Here is a 25,673-nt window from a genome sequence, read left to right as displayed (position 1 = left end):
TTGTCCTAAAAAGTGTTTGGGGACCTGGGTCCTGTCCCAGGAAACATGTATCAATGCAAAAAAAGTTTTAAAAATGGCAGTTTTTTCAGGAGCAGTGAATTTAATAATGCTAAAAGTGAAACAATAAAAGTGTAATATTACTTTAAATTTCGAACCTAGGGGGGGTGTAAAGTCAGCATGTGAAATATCGCATGTTTTCCGTACATAGAACTGTCCCTGCACAAAGTGTAATTTCTGAAAGAAAAAAAGGCATTTAAAACCGGCTTTGCGTCTCTAATGAATTGTCGGCTCTGGCAATTCAGAGATGATTCATTCTTAAAAAATAAAAATAAAAAAGCTGGGGGTCCCCCCAAATTCCATTAACAGGCCCTTCAGGTCTGATATGGATATTAAGGGGAACCCCGCCGTCAATTTAAAAAAAAATGACGTGGGGTTCCCCCCAAATATCCATACCAGACCCTTCAGGTCTGGTGTGGATTTTAAGGGGAACTCCACCCCAAATTTAAAAAAAAAATGGCGTGGAGTTCCCCCAAAAATCCACACCAGACCCTTATCCGAGCACGTTAACATGGCCGGCCGCAGAAAAGAGGGGGGGACAGAGTGCGGCCCCCCTCTCCTGAACCGCACCAGGCCACATGCCCTCAACATGGGAAGGATGTCCCCATGTTGATGGGGACAAGGGCCTCATCCCCACAACCCTTGCCCGGTGGTTGTGGGGGTCTGCGGGCGGGGGGCTTATCAGAATCTGGAAGACCCCTTTAACAAAGGGGACCCCCAGATCCTGCCCTCCCCTATGTGAATTGGTAATGGGGTACACTGTACCTCTACCATTTCACGAAGGAAGTGTAAATAGTTAAAAAAAAACACACAGACACCGTAGAAAAAAATCCTTTATTAATAAAAAAAAAAAATCCAGCGATGTCAATCCACTCTCGGCCCGGCCCCCCGCTCCAACGTGGTCTTCCATCCAGCGATGGATGATCTCTCCAGCGACGGGTGATCAGCGGCCCGGTCCAGCGATGAGAAGATCCATCCGTCCAGAGCGCAGCAGGCGAGCTCCTCTCTCCGCTGGACACAGCCCAGCGGAAATTATGCGCTGGAGCTGTGACATTTCTTATATAGGGGAAGCGGCCACCCGTCACGTGACCCCGCCCCATCTGACGCACCCTCGTACGGCACTGGGAAAGCCGGGTCTTTCCCGGTCTTTCCCAGTGAGGTACGAGGGTGCGTCAGAGGGGGCGGGGTCACGTGACGGGTGGCCGCTTCCCCTATATAAGAAATGTCACAGCTCCAGTGCATCATTCCGCTGGGCTGTGTCCAGCGGAGAGAGGAGCTTGCCTGCTGTGCTCTGGACGGATGGATCTTCTCATCGCTGGACCGGACCGCTGTTTACCAGTCGCTGGAGAGATCATCCGTCGCTGGAAAGACAACGTTGGAGCAGGGGGCCGGGCCGAGAGTGGATTCACATTGCTGGATTTTTTTTTTTTTAATAAAGGATTTTTCTCTACGGTGTCTGTGTTTTTTTTTTTTAACTATTTACACTTCCTTCGTGAAATGGTAGAGGTACAGTGTACCCCATTACCAATTCACATAGGGGGGGGCGAGGATCTGGGGGTACCCTTTGTTAATGGGGTCTTCCAGATTCTGATAAGCCCCCCGCCCGCAGACCCCCACAACCACCGGGCAAGGGTTGTGGGGATGAGGCCCTTGTCCCCATCAACATGGGGACATCCTCCCCATGTTGAGGGCATGTAGCCTGGTGCGGTTCAGGAGAGGGGGGGCGCACTCTGTCCCCCCCTCTTTTCTGCGGCCGGCCAGGTTAACGTGCTCGGATAAGGGTCTGGTGTGGATTTTTGGGGGAACTCCACGCCATTTTTTTTTTACATTTGGGGTGGAATTCCTCTTAAAATTCACACCAGACCTGAAGGGTCTGGTATGGATATTTGGCGGGAACTCCACGCCATTTTTTTTTTACATTTGGGGTGGAATTCCCCTTAATATCCATATCAGACCTGAAGGGCCTGTTAATGGAATTTGGGGGGACCCCCAGCTTTTTTATTTTTATTTTTTATGAATGAATCATCTCTGAATTGCCAGAGCCGACAATTCATTAGAGCCGCAAAGCCGGTTTTAAATGCCTTTTTTTCTTTCAGAAATTACACTTTGTGCAGGGACAGTTCTATGTACGGGAAACATGCACGTTTTCACATGCTGACTTTACACCCCCCCTAGGTATGAAATTTAAAGTAATATTACACTTTTATTGTTTCACTTTTAGCATTATTAAATTCACTGCTCCTGAAAAAACGGCAGTTTTTAAAACTTTTTTTTGCATTGATACATGTTTCCTGGGACAGGACCCAGGTCCCCAAACACTTTTTAGGACAATAACTTGCATATTAGCCTTTAAAATTAACACTTTAGATTTCAAATGTTCGAGTCCCATAGACTTTAACGGGGTTCTAAAGTTCACAAGAACATTTGGTGTGTTCGCAAGTTCTGATGCGAACCGAACAGGGGGGTGTTTGGCTCATCCTTATTCTTGACCAAGAGCAGAGTAGGTTCAAGTTTACTATAACCATACACCATTAAGCTTCTCTAACTTATACCATAACTTGGCCACCATTCGCAGTGGTGTCACTACACATGCTTATCATTACTCAACTCTAGGTGATCAAGGGTCTCCCAGGTCTTTCACAATCCTGGCAATGCTCCTGACAGCAACCAGCCCAAATCCAGTTAAGCCCTCAGGACTCCACCCATGAGCAATATTTACTTCCTCTACAATCCCAAAATACCTCACTCTCCTTAGCATGATGTAACACTACCTCTACAGAATACCTGTCAGAGATACTTAGACTTTAATAAGGACTGTAGAGGGATTGCACCAGCAACTTGAAAATAGTAATGAGAGGTTAAGGCAGGGGAACCTTTTATATCACATGATATAATATTAAGTGTTCAGACTTTTTTTAATCTCAGATGGCTTAAACACTGTTGCTGTGTCTATACAAGTTAAAGCGGAGGTTCACCCTAAAAACAAGTATATACCATTCAATCCAGCATACTGCCGACATGTACAGTATGCTGGTTTTTTTTTTCGGTTTACATACCGTAGTATAGGTATTTTCCCCCCCGACTTCCGGGTAGTGAATCCCGCGGGAGTGGGCGTTCCTATTCAGAGACTAAGTGATTGACGTATGACAAAAGCTTCACCCCCGGCGCAAAAGGCGCGTCACCAACTTCCGAAAAAAGCCTAACGTCGGTGCACAGGCGCCGTATACCGCCGTATAGAGCCGACTCGGCGTTCGGCTTCTTTCGGAAACTGGTGACGCGCATTATGCGCCGGGGATGAAGCTTTTGTCATACGTCAATCACTTAGGCCGCATACACACGGTCGGACAAAACCGATGAGAATGGACCGAGGTTCAGTTTCATCGGTCCAAACCGACTGTGTGTATAGCCCATTGGTCTGTTGTCCTTCGGTCCAAAATTTTAAAACATGCTTTAAAATCGAACCGATGGCCCGCTGCCCGATCGGTCCAAACCGATGGTTAGTACAGAAAGCATCGGTTCAAAACCCGTGCATGCTCAGAATCAAGTCGGCGCATGCTTGGAAGCATTAAACCTTGTTTTATTCAGCACGTCGTGTGTTTGACGTCACTGCGTTCTGACCCGATCGGTTTTTGGAACGATGGTGTGTACGCACATCAGACCATCAGGCCACTTCAGCGGTGAACCGATTGAAATGGCCCGTCGGACCATTCTCATCGGTTTGGAACGACAGTGTGTACGCGGCCTTAGTCTCTGAATAGCAACGCCCACTCCCGTGGGATTCACTACCCGGAAGCCGGGGGGGAAATACCTATACTATGGTATGTAAACCGATAAAAAAAAAAAACAGCATACTGTACATGTCGGCAGTATGCTGGATTGAATGGTGTATACTTGTTTTTAGGGTGAACCTCCACTTTAAATTGGGAGTAAGTAAAACAAATGAGGACAATCATTTCTAAAAATAAATTTCACTGATTTAAAAATAGCTAATTTTTCTTTAATGAATTCATGTTTAGCATACCCATTTTAATATTGGTACCTTATTTTTTTAATCTTCATTTTATTTTTATCTGAAAAATGTTAAATAGACATTATGACCAATTTGACCAATTTGACTTTATTTAAGAATGTGCAGAATGATGTGTTTTATTTAATAAAATTCCTGAACTCGTCTGAAGGAGCCAACTCTGGAGTTCAATGCACCCCAGTCAGAGTATCTCCTGTACTCTCCAGGTCTCAGGTAATACTGGCGCCCTCTGTAGTTGGGTTCATCATAGAAAATCCAGTGGCCTTCTAGTACATTGCAGGAATAAATATCATGATATCTAAACTCTTCGTGTACATGGGGACAGTCTTCAGTAAATTCCAACATTGCTCCATTGAAGTCTTCCTTCTCGTAGATCCTGATTCTGAATGTGCCACGGTGCTGAAGAGAATAAGAATATGTTATTAAATCAGCGATGGTCTACTGTCCTGGCATAGGGTGCCTCAACCTGACATCACCATTTTATTAGGTAAATGTACAGAAAACTGTCAAAGACTAAAAGAAAGTTTTGAAGAGATGGTTAGAGACTGCAGTCAGGCAAAAGTCTATGGGTCATGAACGTGAAAAATCAAAAGTGTTAATTTTAAAGGCTTATATGCAAGTCATTGCCATTAAAAGTGTTTGGGCACCGAGAACTGCCCCAGGGGACATGTATCAATGCAAAAAAATGTTGTTAAAGGGGTCTTCCAGATTCTAACAAGCCCCCCGCCCGCAGACCCCCACCACCACCGAGCAAGGGTTGTGGGGATGAGGCCCTTGTCCCCATTAACATGGGGACATCCTCCCCATGTTGAGGGAATGTGGCCTGGTACGGTTCAGGAGAGGGGGGGCGCACTCTGTCCCCCCCCTCTTTTAGGCGGCCGGCCAGGTTAACATGCTCGGATAAGGGGTCTGGTGTGAATTTTTGGGGGAACTCCACGCCATTTTTTTTTAAATTTGGGGTGGAGTTCCCCTTAAAATCCACACCAGACCTGAAGGGTCTGGAATGGATATTTGGGGGGAACCCCCACATAATTTTTTTTTTAAATTGACGGCGGGGGTTCCCCCTTAATATCCATTCCAGACCTGAAGGGCCTTTTTTTTTGTTTTTATGAATGAATTCGCTCTGAATTGCCATTTTTTTCCTTTCAGAAATGACACTTTGTGCAGGGACAGTTCTAAGTACTGGAAACATGCGCTATTTCACATGCTAACTTTACACCCCCCCCCTAGGTACGAAATTTAAAGAAATATTTCACTTTTATTGTTTCACTTTTAGCATTATTAAATTCACTGCTCCTGAAAAAACTGCAGTTTTTAAAACTTTTTTTTGCATTGATACATGTCCCCTGGGACAGGACCCAGGTCCCCAAACACTTTTTAGGACAATAACTTGCATATTAGCCTTTAAAATTAGCACTTTAGATTTCTCCCATAGACTTTAACAGGGTGTTCCGCGGCTTTTCGAATTTGCCACGAACACCCCTAATTGTTCGTTGTTCGCCGAAAAAGGCGAACAGACAATGTTCGAGTCAAACATGACTTCAACTCGAACTCGAAGCTCATCCCTACTCTCCACCAAACGATTTGGTCCAGTGAGAACTTGTGCTGGTGAGGTTCAGCAACCAGTAGCTGGGAACAGATGTAGCAGAGATCTTTGGAGTGGTGTCAAGTTCAATTTTTTGCCCTTTTCTCTCTTACAGTCTAAGGTAAGCTGGGCTCTTAATAAAAGTGTCTGCTCTACCATATTGTAAGGAGTTGCCTGTGTTGTGTACTTTAATTTGATAAAACGTTAGGAATAATGTATAATTCACACCCCGGGTGTAATTTAGTAAGCCAAATAATTAAATTTGCTAACAGCTTTAAAATGATTGTACATTTTTGTGTAACTAAATATTACTAAACCTCATATATAAATATGAAAACAATGGGGTTGATTTACTAAAACTGAAGAATGCAAAAATCTGGTGCAACTGAGTTTGGTACCCAATCAGCTTCTAACTTCAGCTTGTTCAAATACACATTTTTATATGCAGAGCTGCACCAATTTTTTCGTTCCCCAGTTTTAGTAAATCAACCTCAATAAATATTGTTTTTGTTATCTTTCATAACCAGTTTAATATTTGCTTTCATCTTCTAACCCAAACTAAATAAAAAGTATAGTTAAAATAAAGCTGATTGATGTGGGTAACATGCTGTTCTTTTTCTTTTTTGCTAATGCAAATAGAAAAAATATAGACATACAGTACTTGGAAGTTACATTATAAAAATTGGTTAGATGAAGGAAAAACTATAATCAGCAGTGGCACTTGAAGTATAGTTTAATACAAAACTTACCTGTGGAATTATGCGGCAAGATCTAATGGAGTCATTGTGACTTGTCCAGTGAGAAAAGTCAGGATACTCTCCCCTTTTCAGGAAATATTGGTTTCCCTTGTAGTTGGGGTGTTCATAGAGCATCCAGTTTCCATTCTCCACGCGGATAGAGTTGCAGCGGCTAAAAAAAGAGTTTAGCTCAGAGCAGTCAGAGCTGCACTCGTAAGAGCGACCCTGGAAGTTCCTGTCCTCAAAGAAAATTATCTGGAATAGACGCAAAAGATTCCACCTAAGAATGTGTATCGGAAATCACCCTTTAGTTTCACATAACAGATATAAATCAAGTACAGATAGAGGCTTTGGTGTAAAAACATAATTATGTGTCCCATTGGGTATCATAATACTTTCTAGCTGTGAATCCTGACACCAAAATTAAAGCCAGACAAATGGATTCTGATTTAAAGAGTAACTTTCCCCTCTGGATGATCTATGTTCATTACAAGGATTTTAACTAACTTTGTTGCAGATTCCTACCTTTTGTTAATTCTGAAGAAATCCCTGTGTGTTTATCTGTGTCCATGTGGAAAGTGAATCTAATGAGAGTGGTTTCATAATTATCAATCAGCTGCAGCACCTGCAGGACTCTAACAAGGAAAGCTGCTGGGCCTGCATACCTTCAGATGTGATTTTCTATTGGGAGTATCTCACCAAAAATAAAAATTTTATTGCAGGGATGCCTAAAATCTGACTTGTATCTTAGTGCAGACTTCTGGGAAAATTATTAATCCAATCGCACAAGCAGGAAATTATGTTTCTGGTGGGCGTTCTGTACACATTCTGAGTACAAACCACCTCCATGTAGCCATATTGCATTGCATTTTACAGAAATTTACAGAGCTTCAGTTTGAAAAGGAATGGTAATTTTTAACATTCAATTACAATATGACTTGTGTCGCAATTGCATATACTATATCTTTTTTTTTTTATTTGCTATTTTTTCCCCCCACAAAAGTGGAGTTACCCTTTAATATAGCTTATTATCTCTTGCAAATGTTTTAGGGCCACAATTAGCTGTAGGATTTAAACTTTAATTAACGTTACTCTTGAACTTGCTAGTACTGATGCTACATGCTGTGGTACTTCTCCCTGGATATGTAATATTCTATTTGCTTTGAAGGACCTCCAATACACTTTTAAAGTTAGATGTAAAGAAGTAACACATGCATTGCACCTATGTCCATGGTATCTGTTAAAAATATGATAACTGCTCTCTTTGTGCTTTGAACACATGGCCTAGAAGCTCCCAGTGTTCCTGCACTTTACTCTAGATTAACTGTAGTCAGGCCCCATAGGTCTACACTGTAAACTAGAGTTCAGTGTGCATGTACTGTAGGTGTACAGAATAGAACTGGAGCTTTTTAACCCAAATATCTTGCAAGAGAATCCACAGTAGTAAGTGTTATTAACATTTTTGACTTACATCCGCCTATAAAAAAAAAGAGACTGGCAAGTCTTTAGTAAATGTAGCCTTTTCCTTGATTGCAGAGGGGCCTAGAAGAATTTAGACATTGCAGTGTGTAACAGCAAAAGGCTATCAAGTATACCGTAATTAAAGAAACTTAGTAAGAATAATATTACTGCAGTCAAGTTTGGCCAACTTGATTTGCATAGTGTTTGTACAAATGGTGCAGTAGAGTGCTTTTTTTTCAAGCTTTAAGAAGTTGTGAATACCACAGAGAAGTCATGGCTTTATTGTATACGACAAAAGTATAGTTTCAGGACATATATATTTTTTGTTTCCTTTATGATGAAAATGACTTAAATGTGTAAGCCTATACATGACAGATTATCTATTTTACCTGACTGAGCATTCTGGGGTTAAAGAGAAGAAGAGTATACAGTGTGAGATAAATTAATTAATTGTTTAAAAATCTACTGGCAAAAAACATTTGCGTACTACATAAATTATATGGATATATTTCATTCATGAAAATTATTCCCATTACAGTAACTACAAGGCCTAAGATGTGGAAACTTCTACCAACATCTACTAAATATAACGAAAAGGTACAGTGTATACATGTTAAAAGGTTAAAAAGTTATTGATTCTAGTCTCTATAGCTTACCTTTCCCATGGTGCTCTATAGGGGAGATACCAGACCAAAATCTAACAAACAGAACCTGGATCTCCTTTATATAGTGTTTTTTTTTTAATTTGTGTTGAACCTACAGAATTTGCATATGAATAGATGCTGTATGATGTAAAAAAAGAAACTGTATAGTCTGCTGTTTGAATGCCGGACTTAGACTTGTGCTGACAAAGTTTAATTCCTGCCCTGAATGCATTTAGCCAGGCACCAAAGCCAGTTTTTACATTTGAAGTAGCATAAAGCAGGAGAGTGAGCATAAAGTGAATGACATTCTAATGCTGTATGATTTATGTGTTTGCATGTTTCAACTGTTTTATATACAGGATATTTAGTGGTATAAAAATTTACAGAAAGTATTTTAATTCATATACTTTTTCATTTGTGTTTTATATTAAGCATAGTATTCCATCTATCAATTGAGATAATTTGAATTCAATGATTACTTAATAATAAATGTAAACTGAACAGATAAAAGTGTACATAAAGCCCCCCCCCCAAAAAAAACGGTTTTAGATTGAGTGGGAAATGGTTAGAATACCTGTCATATTTTAATTGCTGTCTGTTTCCTAAAGATGAACTATGGGTTAGATTGATCAGGAGTTTGACCCGAACCCAGCCTTTTCCTACTTTGGTAAATAGCCAAGGAAATTGATCACATTAATTTGTAAAGGAACATTAGCCAGAGATATGTCATTTTTCAGTGATAGCACTACTGCTACAAATTGACAGATCCCTGGTTATCCTGAGTAAGGTCAAATTTAGTCATGACCATATTTGATCAATGGTGTCACCCAAAATCATTAGTCTGCCTGTTGAGGTATGGCAGCTTGCTGGGGTTCTGTCATTTTGCAGCAGAAATGCTCCAGGTGAACATCATTGGGCAGCATTGTGGTTAACGAGGACCTACAATACTGGACTGTGTGATTGAAATTGGATTTACATTGAAGAAATGTTGTTATTTTTTTTAAATTACTTTGTCACACTGTATGTGCGTGTGTGGTTGTATGTGAGCATGTTTATTTATTAATAATATACTGATTCTTCTGGGGAGTTGAAGATATCTGGGGGCCTGCTTATCATAATGAGAGCTTCCAGACTCCAATAAATCCCTCCAACAAATGCCCACTTCTTTTTGGGTACTGGGCATGGGAAAGAGGCCTTTGTCCCCTCAACATAATGACAAGGTGTCTTACAAATAGGGGAGGCTTTGCCCTCCTGTCTTTCAAGGTACCTTCCCAATGTTTAAGGTATGTGGCCTGTAATATTTTAGAATGATGGGGGGGGGGGGCACACTTGTTGCCCTCCCTTTCCTGTCAAACCATGCTGCATGCCTAAATAAGGGCCTGGTATGAACTTTAGTAAGAACCCCATGCTGTTTTTAACCACTTGCTTACTGGACACTTAAACCCCCCTCCTGCCCAGACCAATTGTCAGCTTTCAGCGCTGATGCACTTTGAATGACAATTGCGCGGTCATACAACGCTGTACCCAAATGACATTTTTATCATTATTTCCCCACAAATAGAGCTTTCTTTTGGTGGTATTTGATCACCTCTGTGGTTTTTATTTTTTGTTAAAAAAAATCAAAAAGACTGATTTAAAAAAAAAATTAACCAGCATATATCTTTTTTAATTTTGTTATAACATTTTGTAAACAGGTAATTTTTCTCCTTCATTGATGTACACTGATGAGGCTGCACTGATGGGCACCGATGGGCTGCACTGATGGGCATCGATAAGGTGGCACTGGTGGGCACTGATAGGCGGCACTGAGAGGTGGCACTGATGGGTGGCACTGAAGAGCATTGATAGGTGGCACTGGTGGGCACTGAGACGTTGCACTAATAGGTGGCATTGATAGGTGGCACTGATAGGTGTCAGTGATAGGCATTGATAGGTGGCAGTGATGGGCACTGATGGGTGGCAGTGATGGGCACTGATGGGTGGCAATAATGAGCACTGGTAGGTTACACTGATAGGCAGCATTGCTAGGTGGCACTGATGAGGCACTGATTGGCATCACTGGTGGGCATTGAGAAGTGGCACTTGTGGGCATTGATAGGTGGCACTTGTGGGCATTAATTGGTGGCACTATGGGCATTGATAGGTGGCACTGTGGGCACTGGCAGGTAGCAATTGGCAGCTGGCACTGACAGGCATCTGCCTCCTTCCTCTTCGGGACCGATGTCCCTTGTGCACGAGCCGGTGATCAGCTTTTTTTCCTCCTCACACTGTCAGCATGAGGAGAAAAAAAACGATTACCGATTCTTTTTTTACATCACGTAATCAGCTGTCATTGGCTGACAGCTGATCACGTGGTAAGGGGTCGGGATCGGCCCCTTACTCGGATCGGTGATCACCCGAGTCTCAGTGACTCGAGTGATCACAGCGTGCGATGCGCGCACCCTGCAGGGGCGTGCGGGAAGCGCGCGAAGTGGAGGATGTCTATTGAAGGCCTCCTGGATTTTCAAGTAGTTAAAGGGACAATACATATTTAAAAATGGGGATACAAGGGCAGGGAATCCTGACCTAATATGGTCATGACCATAATTCATTAGTGATGTCACCCAAGTTCCCTAGGCAGTTTGTTTACAAGCAGAAATCCTCCGGGAATATGTCATTCAGTTTCAGGAGATTTGTCACTTTTTTAAAGGAGTTACTAGTACTGTTTTTTTAACCTCACAAAAAGTTTTAGGGCATCTGGTGGATGCCCTAAAACTTTTTGTGAGGTTAAAAAAACATGCTATTTGAAAAATTTGTGTATTTGTAATGTTGATCTTTTTAATGAAACCATTCTAAACACCCCTCAAAGCTAGGCATGTGCAAAAGGGAACATTTTAACGTTTTAATTCGTTATTTAATTAATTTCATTAAGTTAGGTTCGTTACATGTGTTAAATTCGTTTTCGGAACTCGTTCGTTTTCGACCGAATTTCGAACAATCCGGTCGAATTCGAAAATATTTTGACCGTTTTCGGAATTCGTTCGTTTTCGACCGAATTTCGAAAAATCCGGTCGAATCGAAAGTATTTCGACTGGATTCGACAACAAATAGTCTCTTTTCGAATATAATTTAGAAATTCGATCGGAATTCGAAAAAAAAAAAAATTTGAATTCCAAATCGAAAACCCGCGGACGAAATTCGATCGGAATTAAAAAAAATTTTTTTTTTTTTTTCGAATTCCAAATCGAAAACCCGGGGACGAAATTCGATCGGAATAAAAAAATAAAAAAAAAAAAAATTTGAATTCCGATCGAATTTCGTCCGCGGGTTTTCGATTCGGAATCGAAAACGTTCGTTCGGATTCGGTAAAATTCATTAATATTGCAATTCGGGAATTCGTATGCATCCGAACGACCGAATAATGAAAAATGTGTCCGAATTTCGATTCGGAACAAAACGAAATGCACATGCCTACTCAAAGCTGAACAGCGTTTTTTGCAAAATGTCCACGTTGGCAGTGCCCAGCTACCTGTGCCCTTTTTAACCACTTGCCTACCAGGGAATATTTTTAATAGTTCCACATACATGTTAAATTCATAATTTTTTTGCTATCACAAGGGATAAACATGCCCCTTGTGATAGCTTTGGGCAGTGACAGGTACTCTTTATGGAGACATCAGGCATCCATTAGACCCCCAATGTCTTCCCTGCCTTTCAAAGCATCTGTACCAGCAAGGGAAACACAATAATGAAAACGTAAGTGACTAAATCCTTGACACTTTTAGCTTCATTTGTCACAGGGGTGATCAGGGAATAGATCTTCTTCCATCTCCTCTATGTGCAGCCAAACTGATTACCACTGTCTCAGGCTCCCCAGTGGAACGGCCCAGGAATGGCGGTGTCAGCGGCAGATGGGGGACCCCTTCAAGGCACTGTAAAAGTGATAAGGTGGCTGTAAATTTGCTCAGATCACTTTTCCTGAAAAGCTGATCACCGGCTAAAGAAAACGATACCATGACGATGGCTGCTGTTGCGACCATGTTTCTGTATAACAACTTGTTGCTGAGACCACATCTATTCAGCTTCTGGGTAGCAAGCAATTAATAAAAGCTTGCAAATTAGACATGGGCAAATGACAAGATTAGGGGCCTATAGATTTTCAATATGGTGTAGGGTTATGTTCAATGACCTAGCTATGATCACTAAGTTAGTCAAACCTCCTGCAAATTAAACTTTGCAAATCGAATTGAGCCTCTTGTGAAATTAACTTTTCTTAGGTAATTAATCCCTACTGTATCCCTGTTGGGGAGATTCACTATCACTCATTCATTTTTGTCCAGATGACCGTTGTCTCTGGGGCTGAAAGTTAGAGAAAATCCAAAATTTTTAGTTGTTACCTGAACAGGATGAGGTGGAAATTCTTCCAATGTGGACAATTGTTCAAGTAACAAGTGTTTAAGATATTTCCTCTCATTTCCTATTGTTTATAAAGTACATGAAGGAAATGAAATATAGTACAATAAGGAGAGAAGAAATCTCGCCAATAGGAAATGTAATAGCCAAAAAATGTATATAGTTTTAACCATTCCCTACCCTATCCAAAATGAAAAATACTGTTTGAGATTTGTATTTACTGTTGTACTTTATGCAGAATGTATTTATATGGTTGTAAAGTTCTTTAGTATTGATGGCCCTTAGTATCCAGGAAAATGTGGTCAATTTTAACTAGAGATGAACTCCCGGTTTGGTACAAACCCATGTTTAGGCATGAGGACCCAATCTGTACCATACCAGGCTACATGTACTCAACATGCAGAGGGTACCTAATATAAGGAATCCCCAGGTAATGTCTCCTTTCACATACATTTTAAGGAGAGCCCTAAACATGAAAAAATGGGGGATAAGCGTGTGCTCTTGAACAAGACCAGACAACATGCTATCAACATGGAAGGTAAACCTTGCCAGTAGGCCCCTCCTGACAAAGCATGTTGTTCCTATGTTGATGAGGACAAGGACCTTTTCTTCACTCTTGTGGTTGTGGGGGTCTGCAACAGGCGGCTTTTTAGAATCAAGAAGCCCTCTTTAAAGTGAGACCCATATGCTGGCTCCCCGAAACAAAAAAAACAAGAACAAAAGTGTGGTGTTCCCCCAAAAATCCATATCAGACTCTTTTCTGAGAATTTAGCCTGAAAAGGCAAGGAAAAGTGGGTAAATTAACGTGAGCCCATGTAACTGAACGACATCAGGCCATACGTGCTTAATATGGGGAAAGTATTGACTTGTCTGTCACTTGCACTGGTAATATATGTCGAGAAAGGGGGAAAAGACATAGAAGAGCTAAATGTAGATGTAGTAAACAGATTTATTATGTATTGCTGTGATCACTCGTCTGGACACTGGAAGCTGGCTGAAGAAAATGGAAGGCAAGAGCAGAGGGCTGGAGCACTCATGGACCACATCACTGGGTCTTTCTGAGCAATCTGCTTGACAAAAGAGCTTGACAAAAGAGCAAGCCTGTCACTCCACTCACAGTGCACATGCAAGACACCCAGTGACTGTGTGGACCGCAGCGCTAGGAGTAGTGATGTCACAGATGTCTTGCAATGCATTTCATTCTTCACATGACTAGGCTAATAATATTTCTGGCTATGCTCTCTTTCTGGGAGACATGGTAAAATAAAAAGGTGGTGGTGTATGTCTGTATGTGAGAAGTGATCTCAAAGAAAGTGTGAAAAGTGTGAAAAGAGGACCTTGTTGATGGAGAATGTGATGATGCTGAAGCATTATGGGTGGAGCTGCATATGGGTAAGCAGTAAACGACTAAATGTAAAACATGTAGCTCACATGGTTAAATAGTTATAAATAATAAAAAAAGATCATTTACAAATATAAAAATGAAGGAACACTATCATCATTTAAGTTTTACAAAGAATACAACAGAATATGTAAATTTTTTATCAAGGTTGCAAAAACTGAAAATGAAAATGAATGCCAGGTTGCAAAAGAGAGTAGGACAAACCCCAAAAAATCTTCAAATATATCAATAGTAAAAAAACTTAGGCCTCAGCATGTAGGCCCTTTATAATATAATTTTGAGTTGGTGACTGGGGACAAAGAGAAGGCAAATTTATGAACCACTTCAGCCCCAGAAGGTTTTGTCCACTTCCTGACCAGGCCATTTTTTGCGATACGGCACTGCGTCGCTTTAACCACTTGCCAACCAGCCACCACAGTTTTACTGTGGCAACATGGCTCGGCTGGGCGAAACAACGCTATGTTATGTCGCTTTGTCCTGTGGCCACTAGGGCCACACGCACGCCCGCTGCTCGCCCCCAGAGCTGATGCGAGTGCCTGGCAGGCGCGATGACTGCCGGGCAGCTGCGATCGCTCGTGACAGAGCGAGAAAAACACATAGCTCCCGGTTCTTTCAGGGGAGAAATTACTGATCATATGTTCATACAAAGTATGAACAGCGATCTGTCACTTCCCCTAGTTAGTCCCCCCCCCCTTAAGTTAGAGCAAAAATTAGGGAACAAAATTAACCCCTTAATCGCCCCCTAGTGTTAACCCCTTCACTGCCAGTGAAATTTTTACATTAATCAGTGCATTTTTATAGCAATGATCAATCTAAAATTGTCAATGGTCCCAAAAATGTGTCAAAAGTGTCCGATCTGTCCGCCATAATGTCGCAGTCCCGATAAAAAGATCGACGCCATTACTAGTAAAAAAAATTATAATAAAAAATGCCATAATTCTATCCCCTATTTTGTAGACACTATAACTTATGCGCAAACCAATCATAATACGCTTCTTGTGTTTTTTTAACCAAAAATATGTAGAAGAATACACATCGGCCTAAAAATTGTTTAAAAAAAATAATTGGATATTTGTTATAGCAAAAAGTAAAAGATACTGTGTTTTTTTCTAATTTGTCGCTGTTCTTTTGTTTATAGCACAAAAAGTTAAAACTGCAGAGGTGATAAAATACCACCAAAAACAAAGCTCTATTTGTATGAAAAAAGGACGCAAATTTTGTTTATGTACAGCATACTAGTAATGGCGGCGATCTGCAATTTTTATTTTGACTGCGACATTACAGTGCACAGATCAGACATTTTTGACACTATTTTGGGACCATTGACATTTATACAGTGATCAGAGCTAAAAATAGCCACTGATTACTGTATAAATGTCACTAGCAGGGAAGGGCTTAACACTAAGCGGCGATCAAGGGGTTTAGTGTGTTCCCTCAGTGTTTTTCTAACTGTGGAAAGATGGGACTGACTGGGGAAGGAGACCGATCGCTGCTCCTAAGTAGTAGTAGCAGACGATATGTCTCTACTCCCCGGATGGCTAACACCCAAGGGTCATTGTGTTTTTAGTGTTTAGTGTGTTCCCTCAGTGTTTTTCTAACTGGGGAAAGATGGGACTGACTGGGGAAGGAGACCGATCGCTGCTCCTAAGTACTAGTAGCAGACGATCTGTCTCTACTCCCCGGATGGCTAACACCCAAGGGTCATTAAAGAGTTGAGCTCTGTTATTTGTTAATCATTGTTGCTAATTTTTATTGACTCTTTATTGACTACCATGATACCACTGGATTGTCATACGGTCAATGGGATGCCTATATTTAAACAGGGATCAAAGTCTTTACCAAGAAACTACAGACCAGTTAGTTTAACTTCAATAGCCAGGAAGATAATTGAGAGTTTAATAAAGTCATCATGGATTCATGAAAGACCAAAGTTGTCAAACAAATCTGATTTTTTTAATGAGCAGGTCATCAAAACCTTAGACAAAGGCGTGAATGTGAACATAGTATACTTGGATTTAGCCAAAGGGTCTGACACAGTTCCCCACACATGGCTAATATGTGAATTAAAGTCTACAGGTTTAGAAAATTCAGTTTGGAAATATAGAAAACTCGCTAAAAGGCCTACCTCAATGCACTATTTTTTGGGTTACTATGTGACAAATGAGGTTTAATGTTGACAAATGTAAAGTTATGCACTCAGGAGCTAAAAACATGCATGCATCATATATATTAGGAGAAAGAACAACTGGAGAGTCAGAGGTGGAGAAGGATCTGGGTGTTCTGGTAGACCATAGACTTAAAAATAGCATGCTTTGCCAAGCTGCAATTGTAAAGATAGAAAAACATCTGCTTGTATTAAAATAGGTATAGCCTGCAGAGAGCAAGAGACATCATTGTACCCATGTACAAATCATTACTAAGCCCTTATCTGGAATGTGCAGAGAACTGGAGAAAGTGCAGAGCTCAGCTATGAGGAAAGATTAGTCAAACTGGATTGATTCTCTTTTGAGAAGAGACAATTCAGTGGGGATATGATCAATATGTATAAATACATAAGTGGTCCATATAGTGAACTTAAAATATTTCACATAATTTCAGGTCAAGGGGGCACTCTTTGAGTTTGGAGGAAAATAGATTTAACCTTCAAATGCAGAAATGCTTCTTCACAGTAAGAGCGGCAAAAATGTGAAAGAGACTCCCTCAAGAACTAGTTTTGGTTTAGTAGATTGTTTCAAAAAAGAGCTAAAAGAGCTCCTAATTGCACAAAATATAACTGGTTACTAATTTTTGGAGGTAATAAGGCCACGGTTAGTGAATATCCAATTGCTTCCTGGGAGATCAGGAAGGATTTTTTCCCCCCCACTGGAGTGAATTGGATCATGCTTTATTTTGTGTTTTGCTGTTCTCTTGATCAACTGTGGGTACAGGATAGAGTATATGTCCTCTTGGAGAGATTTCATCTCACTTCTCTATTCTAGTGACAAGAAAGCAGAAATAAAAACGGAATAATAATAATATCATTCACATCTAGGGAATCACTAAGAGGGCGAGAGAACTGTCCCAGGTGGAGGCATAGAATTCAATATAAATACAAATTAGTAAATAGTGTCACTAAAAATAATTTACAGTGCTGGCAGAACTTTCTCATTGTCTGTTACCATTCCTCAGACTCCTCTAAAATTGTACCTTTCTCAGAACAATGCTCGCTCATGACAAAACCAAAAAGTTATGCAATGTTTCCTGTAATATTATTATGTCAAAGAATGAAATATTCCAAGGGTTCAAATGGCCTCAAGGTTGAGTACAGAAATACAGAGAACAAAGAAAATAGACCTTACAAGAAACTTAACTGCTAGTTATAAAATACACTACTATACTTTTTACAGTGTATACATTTTCTTAAAATACAACTAACAGAAACGTATTAACTGAGCCAGTGCCCCAATTGACCAATATCTGAAAATGCCTGACAGCAGTGTTTTAAATGCATTTTTTGCTGTGAAAATGACAATGGTCACAAAAATGTGTCAAAATTGTTCGAAGTGTCCCCCATAATGTCGCAGTCATGAAAAAAATCGCTGATTGCCGCCATTAGTAGTAAAAAAATTTTTTTTTTTATAAAAATGCAATAAAACTATCCCCTTTTTGTAAACGCTATAAATTGTGCGCAAAACAATGAATAAACGCTTATTGTGTTTTTTTTTTACCAAAAATAGGTAGAAGAATACGTATCGGCCTAAACTGAGGAAAAAAATAATGTTTTATATATTTTTTGGGGATATTTATTATAGAAAAAAGTAAAAAATATAGAATTTTTTTAAAAATTGTCACTCTATTTTTGTTTATAGCTCAAAAAATAAAAACCACGTCGCACGACAGCGCAATTGTCAGTTAAAACGACGCAGTGCCGAATCGCAAAAACGTCCGGGTCTTAAGTGGTTAAATTAGAAACTTATATTTCTTTGTCCATTGTTTGAATTTTCTGCCTTGCAGCCATAAATTGTTCATTTTTCAAACTCCTGTGCCCATTTTCTCTCCTTTTATGTGCTCAAAATTGGATGTTGTACTGCTTTTCCCTTGAAGGTACTTCCTTCTAGTCATCACTGCTTTCTGCACCATACTGTCAATCCAAACATTCAGACTTTTTTTAACCCTGCCATTCTCTCTGTATCTTTAAAAAATTGATATACAACATAGGCAGGAGGAGCTTCTAGTGCTCTGATGCTGGTCACATGTTCAAAATTAAAAAAAAAAAAAAAAACCTTTGGAATACAGAGTAAAATAAATAATTAGTATCAATAAATTGTTTTAAATTGTCATACAAATATATATTTAAAATAAAAATCTTTATCATTTTTTGCCAAAAACATGGTGTGGGTGGATTTTTTAGAGTTACATGCTGTGTCATGCCACTCCAGCCTGTGTCTTAGAAACAACAGGGAGGTGAAGCCTCCATTAATCTACATATAATAACCACCCCTATTGTGTTTAGCTGGTTAGTGAGCATGAAGGACTGAGTCAGTATAAACAGTGTGTAATAAAGCATTTATTATTATGTTTTTATGATGTAGGATTAGTGACACTGAACTCCAGGGTAAAAACAATATTGGGGCATTAAATTGGGGTACTAACAGAATACCTCTATTGATGTGTGTCACTTGCTCTGCAGCTCTTCTATTCATAAATTGACTTGTATGAAGCAGCAGCCACTGGAGATACAAACATCACTGGGGGTACATTATTGGTACCTAGCTAATGCTCCAATATTGTTTTTTGCCCAGAGTTTATCTATTAATAAAATGAATAGTCTGAAAAATGTAGCCGGTTATTATTTTTATTTGTATTTACACATTCAACTAGATGACATTAATTACACGACGGAAAGAACTCACTCTCCCATTTAATCCACCCCAGTTACTGAATCTTTTATAATCTCCAGGTTTCAGGTAATACTGGCGTCCTCTGTAGTTGGGCTGTTCATAGAATATCCAGTATCCATCAAGCACTTTGCAAGAATGAATATCATGGTGGTGGAATTTTTCAAAAACGTGAGGACAATCTTCACTGAATTCCATCATCTCTCCCTGAAAGTCTTCTTTTTCATGCAGCCTGATTCTGTAAGAACCACCATACTGAAGTGGAAAAAGAAAAATACATTATGTATTATATCACTGCTGTAATTGGTTGGATCCCATCCATGTTTTTAAATATAACAGCAAGCAATAATATGAGCTAATGTGAAGCATGAATACTGACTCATAATGAAAGAACAGAAGCAGTTCTTCTTATGACTAAGCTAGCTGTCCAAAATAATTCTGACTTTTCTCAATCACTCATACAGTAGATGTTACATGCACACTGACACATATAAAGTACTAATACCCTGTGATCATTTGGTGGCAGTCCCCTGCCTGTTGCCTTTAGCCCCCATTCACACTTGAGTTCTTCTGCTCTTTTCTCTATGCCTGGCTACACCTCACTCACTGCACATGATCTTGGCAGAATTCCATTGTTTCTAATTGTTCCTGTTCACACGTGCATGCTCAATCATCTTAGGTGCAAAATGGTACATGAACAATTTTTGAGCATATTCAGGCATTTTTGGTCCCAAAAACTTCAATGTCAGAGTCTTTTTTTGCATGTTTTGGTGCATTTGTACACCTGAAAAATTCCCTCTCCTCTGAGGCCCCGTACACACGACCAAGTTTCTCGGCAGAATTCAGCCAGAAACTCGGTTCAGAGCTGAATTCTGCCGAGAAACCCGGCCGTGTGTACACTTTCGGCCGAGGAAGCCGACGAGGACCTCGGCGAGGAAATAGAGAACATGTTCTCTATTTCCTCGTTGTTCAATGGCAAAAGTCGGCCCGCCGAGTTCCTCGGCGGCTTCCACACTGAACTCGACGAGGAACTCGATGTGTTTGGCACGTCGAGTTCCTCGTTCGTGTGTACGGGGCCTTATAGGAATGCTTTTCTTCCCATGTCAAGCCCAGAAAACAATCTGTAGAAGCTGGATAAAACATGTAAAAATTCAAACGCAAAATATTCCCAGCACTACCAACTGCTAAAAAGCAGAAGAAAATACTAATAGGTGCTGTGCACTGTCATGGTTTCCTACATCAACAAAACGTATTTACAAAATTAGTGCAGTGCAGTAAAAAAGTTAAACTCTGTGCTATTGTGAAATAATAACACGTTGTATACCATTGTATATACATGTGCTAAAGTATCCACGGGGCAGAGCTACATGACGTCATCACGTTTTACCTGGAATCCAGAAGTAGAGCTTTTTTTCCTATGTGGAATGATGCTGATGCAATGCCTTAAGGAGAAAGTGTACTGTTAAAGTGGCAAACTATTCCCAGTACATAGGAAAGTTGTGTGCTGTGTATGTATTTGTATTTCCATAGGTCTTTAATGTTATATGTCCAATAAAGTATATGTTTTTTTAACATATTACATGATGATGTCTTTCTATTTCTCCTGCGCAATACAGATTAATGAAGAGGCTGGCTGGAGTTTTGGAGATGAGGATGTCTATTTACTAAGAGGAGATTTGTTTATACACCTGAAGATTCCTGAGGAGATCAGTAGCCCAAATTAAAGGGCAAGGAGCGGTTTGACCTATTTTGAGTGTAGGTCAATTTATAATGGTGATTATTATTATTTAAGCAGCTTAGCTCATTTCCTATTTGCCCTCGCTTGGTCTATGATCTCTACATTCCTAAACTGTGTTATTTTTGTCATTTCACTAAAGGTGTGATTTTAACTGCACTTTCTGCCTCCGTCTGGTTTATGATTCCTGACAGTTATGTGCAAACACATGTGATTTGGACTGCATGAACAGTAATGTATTTAAATAATGATTGTATTGATTATTGATTGAATTTACATAATACACGGAATCATGGTTTAAGCACTTGATTTTGAACCTTAAACCTTACAGATACAAACGCATGTGATTCAGACGTTATAAACATTAATTTCTTAAACCCTTTACTGAATACACACATATAATATGTAGAATGCAAGTATGTATAGTACGCTGCAAAAAATGTAGGCAGGTGTGAAGAAATTATGTAAAGTAAGAATGCTTTCAAAGATATATATTTTAATTGTTTATGTTTATTAATTTATAAAATGCAAAGTGAGGGAACAGAAAAAAAAATTGTGTGACTTCTATTTGTCTCCATACCTGCATCAATTCTTCTAGGAACAAACAGTGCTTGTGCATGCAGTTTTTGAAGGAACAAGGCAGGTAGGTTGTTGCAAATATCTTGGAGATCTAACCACAGATCTTCTGTGGAGATAAACTGCCTCAAAGACTTCTGTCCCTTCATGTAATCCCAGATAGACTTGATGATATTGAGATCAGGGCTCTGTGGGGGCCAAACCATCACTTCTAGAACTCCTTGGCTCTTTAGGCTGAAGATAGTTATTAGACATTGGCTGTATGTTTGGGGTGTTTGTCCATCTGCGTGATACATTTAGGGCCAATTACACACCTCCTTGATAGTATGGCATGATGGATAAGTATCTGCCTGTATTTCTCATCATTGAGGACAACATTGATCAGGATACACTGAGGACCGTAGATGCAATGGTTGACCAAGGAAACTTAATGCAGTAGATAAAAGACACATCATGCTTACGTCCCTTCAAAATCAAATGATGTCTAACAGCGCCATCAGCACAGAAATGGTGGAAACCAGTAGGACTCAGGTATACCAATCTACTGTCCATAGTAGTCTGGCCAGAAGTGGTCTTCATTGAAGAATTGTGGCAAAAAAACTATACCTCAGATGTGGAAACAAGGCTAGGCGATTCAACTTTGCATGAAAACAAGGAATGCAGAAAAATTGCAGCAGGTGCTCTGGACTGAATCAAAATTTGAAATATTTGGCTGTAGCAGGAGGCAGTTTGTTCACTGATGGGCTGGAGAATGGTACAATAATGTGTGTTTGCAGGCAACAGTGAAGCATGATAGAGGTTGCTCGCAAATCATGGGCTGAAAATACAGAAATACATGCAGATACTTAACCATTGTGCCATACTATCAGGAAGGCATGTGATTGGTCCCAAAGTATTCTGAAGCAGCACAACGACCCCTAACATACAGCCAATTTTATTAAGAACTATATTAAGAACTATATTCAGCGTTAATAAGAACAAGAACCCCCAGAAGGGATGTTTTGGCCCCCCACAGAGCCCTGATCTCAACATCATCAAGTCTTTCTGGGATTAAATGTAGGGACAGAAGGATCTAGGACATCCTATAGCCCCAGAGGATCTGTGGTTAGTTCTCCAAGATATTTGGAAGAGTCTACCTGCTGAGTTCCTTCAAAAACGGTGTACACAAGCAGTTTCTGTACCTGATGCTGATTTGAAGCCAAAGGGTGGTCACACCAAATATTGATTCTATTTGGATTTTTCTTCCGTTCATTTATTTTCCATTTTTTTAACTGATAAAAAATAAACTATTAACACTTCTATTTCTGAAGGCATTCGTAATTTACAGCATGTTTGCCCTTCTGCCAAAAACTTTTGCACAGTACTGCATATTTGATTTTCTGGGCTATTCATTGAATGGGAATTGAGTGCTTTTATCTATTATATGTATGTACTTGGAGGTGGCGGCTCCTCTTTTCAACTTGTATGATGGGCTAAAGGCTGCTGGAGTTATTTTATATTTAGTTTATTCTTTATATGAAATGCCTGTAAATACCTGGAAAAAGTGCTTCAAAATCACAAGGAATATACTCTGTTTAGGTGTGAATGATTGAATATCACGAAAATGGTAACATATTTCAAATTTTAGACTATTGCGAGGGTTCCCTGCATTTAATTTGTAATAGCAGGAGATTTTGACTGACTTTCTATGGGGCAGGTTCACATATCTCGTTTCAGGTCTGAATTCAGCCAATAATTTGGGCTGAAATAGTGAATGAGGATGCACCGGACCCTTGCGGTGAGCCGCATGCGAAGATGGGGACAATGCATCCTTTTAGTTTATTAGATGCTGAATTGCGAAAACTCACAATTACAGACTTGGGGCACCCTGTCAAAACCACATGCATTGAACATAGTTGCAGGACATTTGCGGCAAACCCCCATTCACTTAAATGTGTCACATTCAGCTACAGGGAGATAATTTTTGCCACACCATGATGCAAACCATCATTCCCATGGCATATGGAGGTCTCCAATATTCCCCAATAGCTACTTTTGCAACTTGGGGAAGGGGTGTGTATTAAAAGTGCATCTCAACAGCCTGTTTTTATCACCCTCCCAACCTTATAATAAGTAATATGTAGGCTGACAGAGACAGGCTACAAAAATGGTGAAGGGTCTGATAAAAACAAAATATCAACTGAAAGATGATTTACCATACACAAGCCACATATCATTAAACACATTTTGTTTGGGTTTTTTATACTTGTAAAAACGCAGAGCAACAGTGTGTATATCATACAGTACTTTTTCTATAAGGACCACAAAAAAAGGGTAGAAATTCCCTTTTCTAATTTCTAATGGTACACTCTTGGTTAAGATGCATGTCTGAAACCATGAAACTCAATTCTGCTCTCATCATTCAGCCAACTTTTCACAAAAACATGAATGATTATATTGATATCATACCTGAGGAATTATGCGGCAGGACTTAATGGAGTCATTATATCCCATCCAGTTTTGATAGTCTGAGTAGTCTCCGCGTTTAAGGTAATACTGAGAACCGGAGTAACCTGGACGCTCATAAATTACCCAGCAACCATTTAACACTCGAGCTGAATTACACCTACTGAAAAAAGACTGCAAGTCACTATGGTCACTATTACATTCATGGGAACGCCCTTGGAAGTCCCTATCCTCATAGAAGATGATCTGAAATTTTAAAAAAAAAACAATGGTTACACATAAGTGCAATACATAAAAAAATCATATAAATAAAATATAGCAAGCACAACCATGCTTAGCATCGTAGGGCTGTAATAATACTTAAATTAAACTGCACCACCTGATATATGCATATATATAGTTTATACCTAAAACTTGCATGTATTATGCAACAACGAGAAATAATATAATAATAGTGACCAATTTTCATTAAAAAAAAAGAAAATAAAGTGAAAATTCTTACTTTCCCCATGTTTATCAGCATTAAACACACCTCAGTGTTTGGTGGAATATGGCCTGGCAGCCTCTTTATATATCACATGGACTGCCTAAGCTGCATAAATCAAACAAAACTTTCTGCTCAGTAAGGATAATGTATAGTTCTTTTAATTCTATATACCATGTTAGCATTATTTATTCTTTTTTCTGTTTGTGTTATTGCTAAATGGTGACAATGGGTATACAATTGTTTTTTACTGCCTCACAATAGACATCAGTAATTAGCCAACAGCAGTAGAAATGTGTTTGCCTGTGAATAGAAACAAAATTACACATGGTAAAGGTTTTTCTAAAGTTGAAGCAAACCTTTCACTTACCCATACTAGGGATATACCAAAGAGAGGCTCTGTTCACATTTCACAAGCTTCCCCTTTTTCCTGAACCAGCCATCTGAGCCCCTGAGAAATATCCAGTACTCTCAGGTATAGGGGAACAGATGACACTCCCCCTGTTTTGGAGAATTCATTCCATTCATTTGTACAATGTTTATTAAAACACATCACAGTTATGGGGAGGGGGGGTGGGGAATAGCCAACAGGAACCCCCCTTTTTTCTTCTTCTTTTGGGGTAAAGGGAAGGGGAGGGGGAGGTGAGGGCAACAAGATTTAGAAAGAAAGAGAGGAAAATGACAAGTATTGCGAAATAAGGACGGCGGAGGAAGGAGGAGGGGGGGGGCGATGGGGTTCTTTTCCATCACTCTCTTAACTCTCTGAAATAGCTCAATTAAGTAGATGAGATGAAATGTACTATCCTGTAAAGCAATTCTTGAAACAAAACAAAAAAAAACACATCACAGTAATCATATTTGTAAAATTCACAACACTATATACATTATCAATTATAAATGTAGTTACTGTAACTCTGAACTGTTTATTTACAAATGTCTAAATGAGATATAACTGTGTTAATGTGAACTTGACCCGACCTAAAAGGTACCTAAAGTAACAAAAGTGCTAAAGTGTAGGCATCTTGGGGTCCTTCTGCTTCTTTGGACCATTTTGTATCCTTTGCCCAGGCTGTGCACAGAGACTTAAAGCGGAGGTCCACACAAAAATGGAACCTCCGATTTTTGGAACCCTCCCCCCTCCAGTGTCACATTTGACACCTTTCAGGGGGGAGTGGTGCAGATACCTCTATAATACAGGTATTTGCATCCACTACAGGGCATAGACCCCCACGGGGGATGCAACACTTCCCG

The 25,673-nt window shown here is 39.9% G+C and overlaps 2 protein-coding genes across 2 annotated transcripts; both read right to left on the bottom strand.

Moving 5' to 3' along the window:
- Positions 1 to 4,153: 4,153 nt before the first annotated feature.
- On the bottom strand, positions 4,154 to 8,599 carry LOC120943791 (gamma-crystallin 1-like). The gene is made up of 3 exons (XM_040357337.1): positions 8,524 to 8,599; positions 6,419 to 6,661; positions 4,154 to 4,483 (listed from the first exon to the last, which is right to left on the bottom strand). The coding sequence occupies exons 1-3, from the start codon at positions 8,530 to 8,532 to the stop codon at positions 4,208 to 4,210; spliced, it is 528 nt and encodes a 175-aa protein (XP_040213271.1). The 5' UTR covers positions 8,533 to 8,599; the 3' UTR covers positions 4,154 to 4,207.
- Positions 8,600 to 19,121: 10,522 nt separating this feature from the next.
- On the bottom strand, positions 19,122 to 24,544 carry LOC120943790 (gamma-crystallin 2-like). Its single transcript, XM_040357336.1, has 3 exons — positions 24,441 to 24,544; positions 23,942 to 24,184; positions 19,122 to 19,437 (listed from the first exon to the last, which is right to left on the bottom strand). The coding sequence occupies exons 1-3, from the start codon at positions 24,459 to 24,461 to the stop codon at positions 19,162 to 19,164; spliced, it is 540 nt and encodes a 179-aa protein (XP_040213270.1). The 5' UTR covers positions 24,462 to 24,544; the 3' UTR covers positions 19,122 to 19,161.
- Between the last annotated feature and the right edge of the window lie 1,129 nt (positions 24,545 to 25,673).

The sequence above is a fragment of the Rana temporaria genome, chromosome 6 (genome assembly GCF_905171775.1).
Source record: "Rana temporaria chromosome 6, aRanTem1.1, whole genome shotgun sequence".
In the NCBI taxonomy this organism is placed as follows: domain Eukaryota; kingdom Metazoa; phylum Chordata; class Amphibia; order Anura; family Ranidae; genus Rana; species Rana temporaria.
The sequence above is the reverse complement of the archived record's forward strand: the minus strand, read 5'-3'. Positions and strand labels throughout refer to the sequence as shown.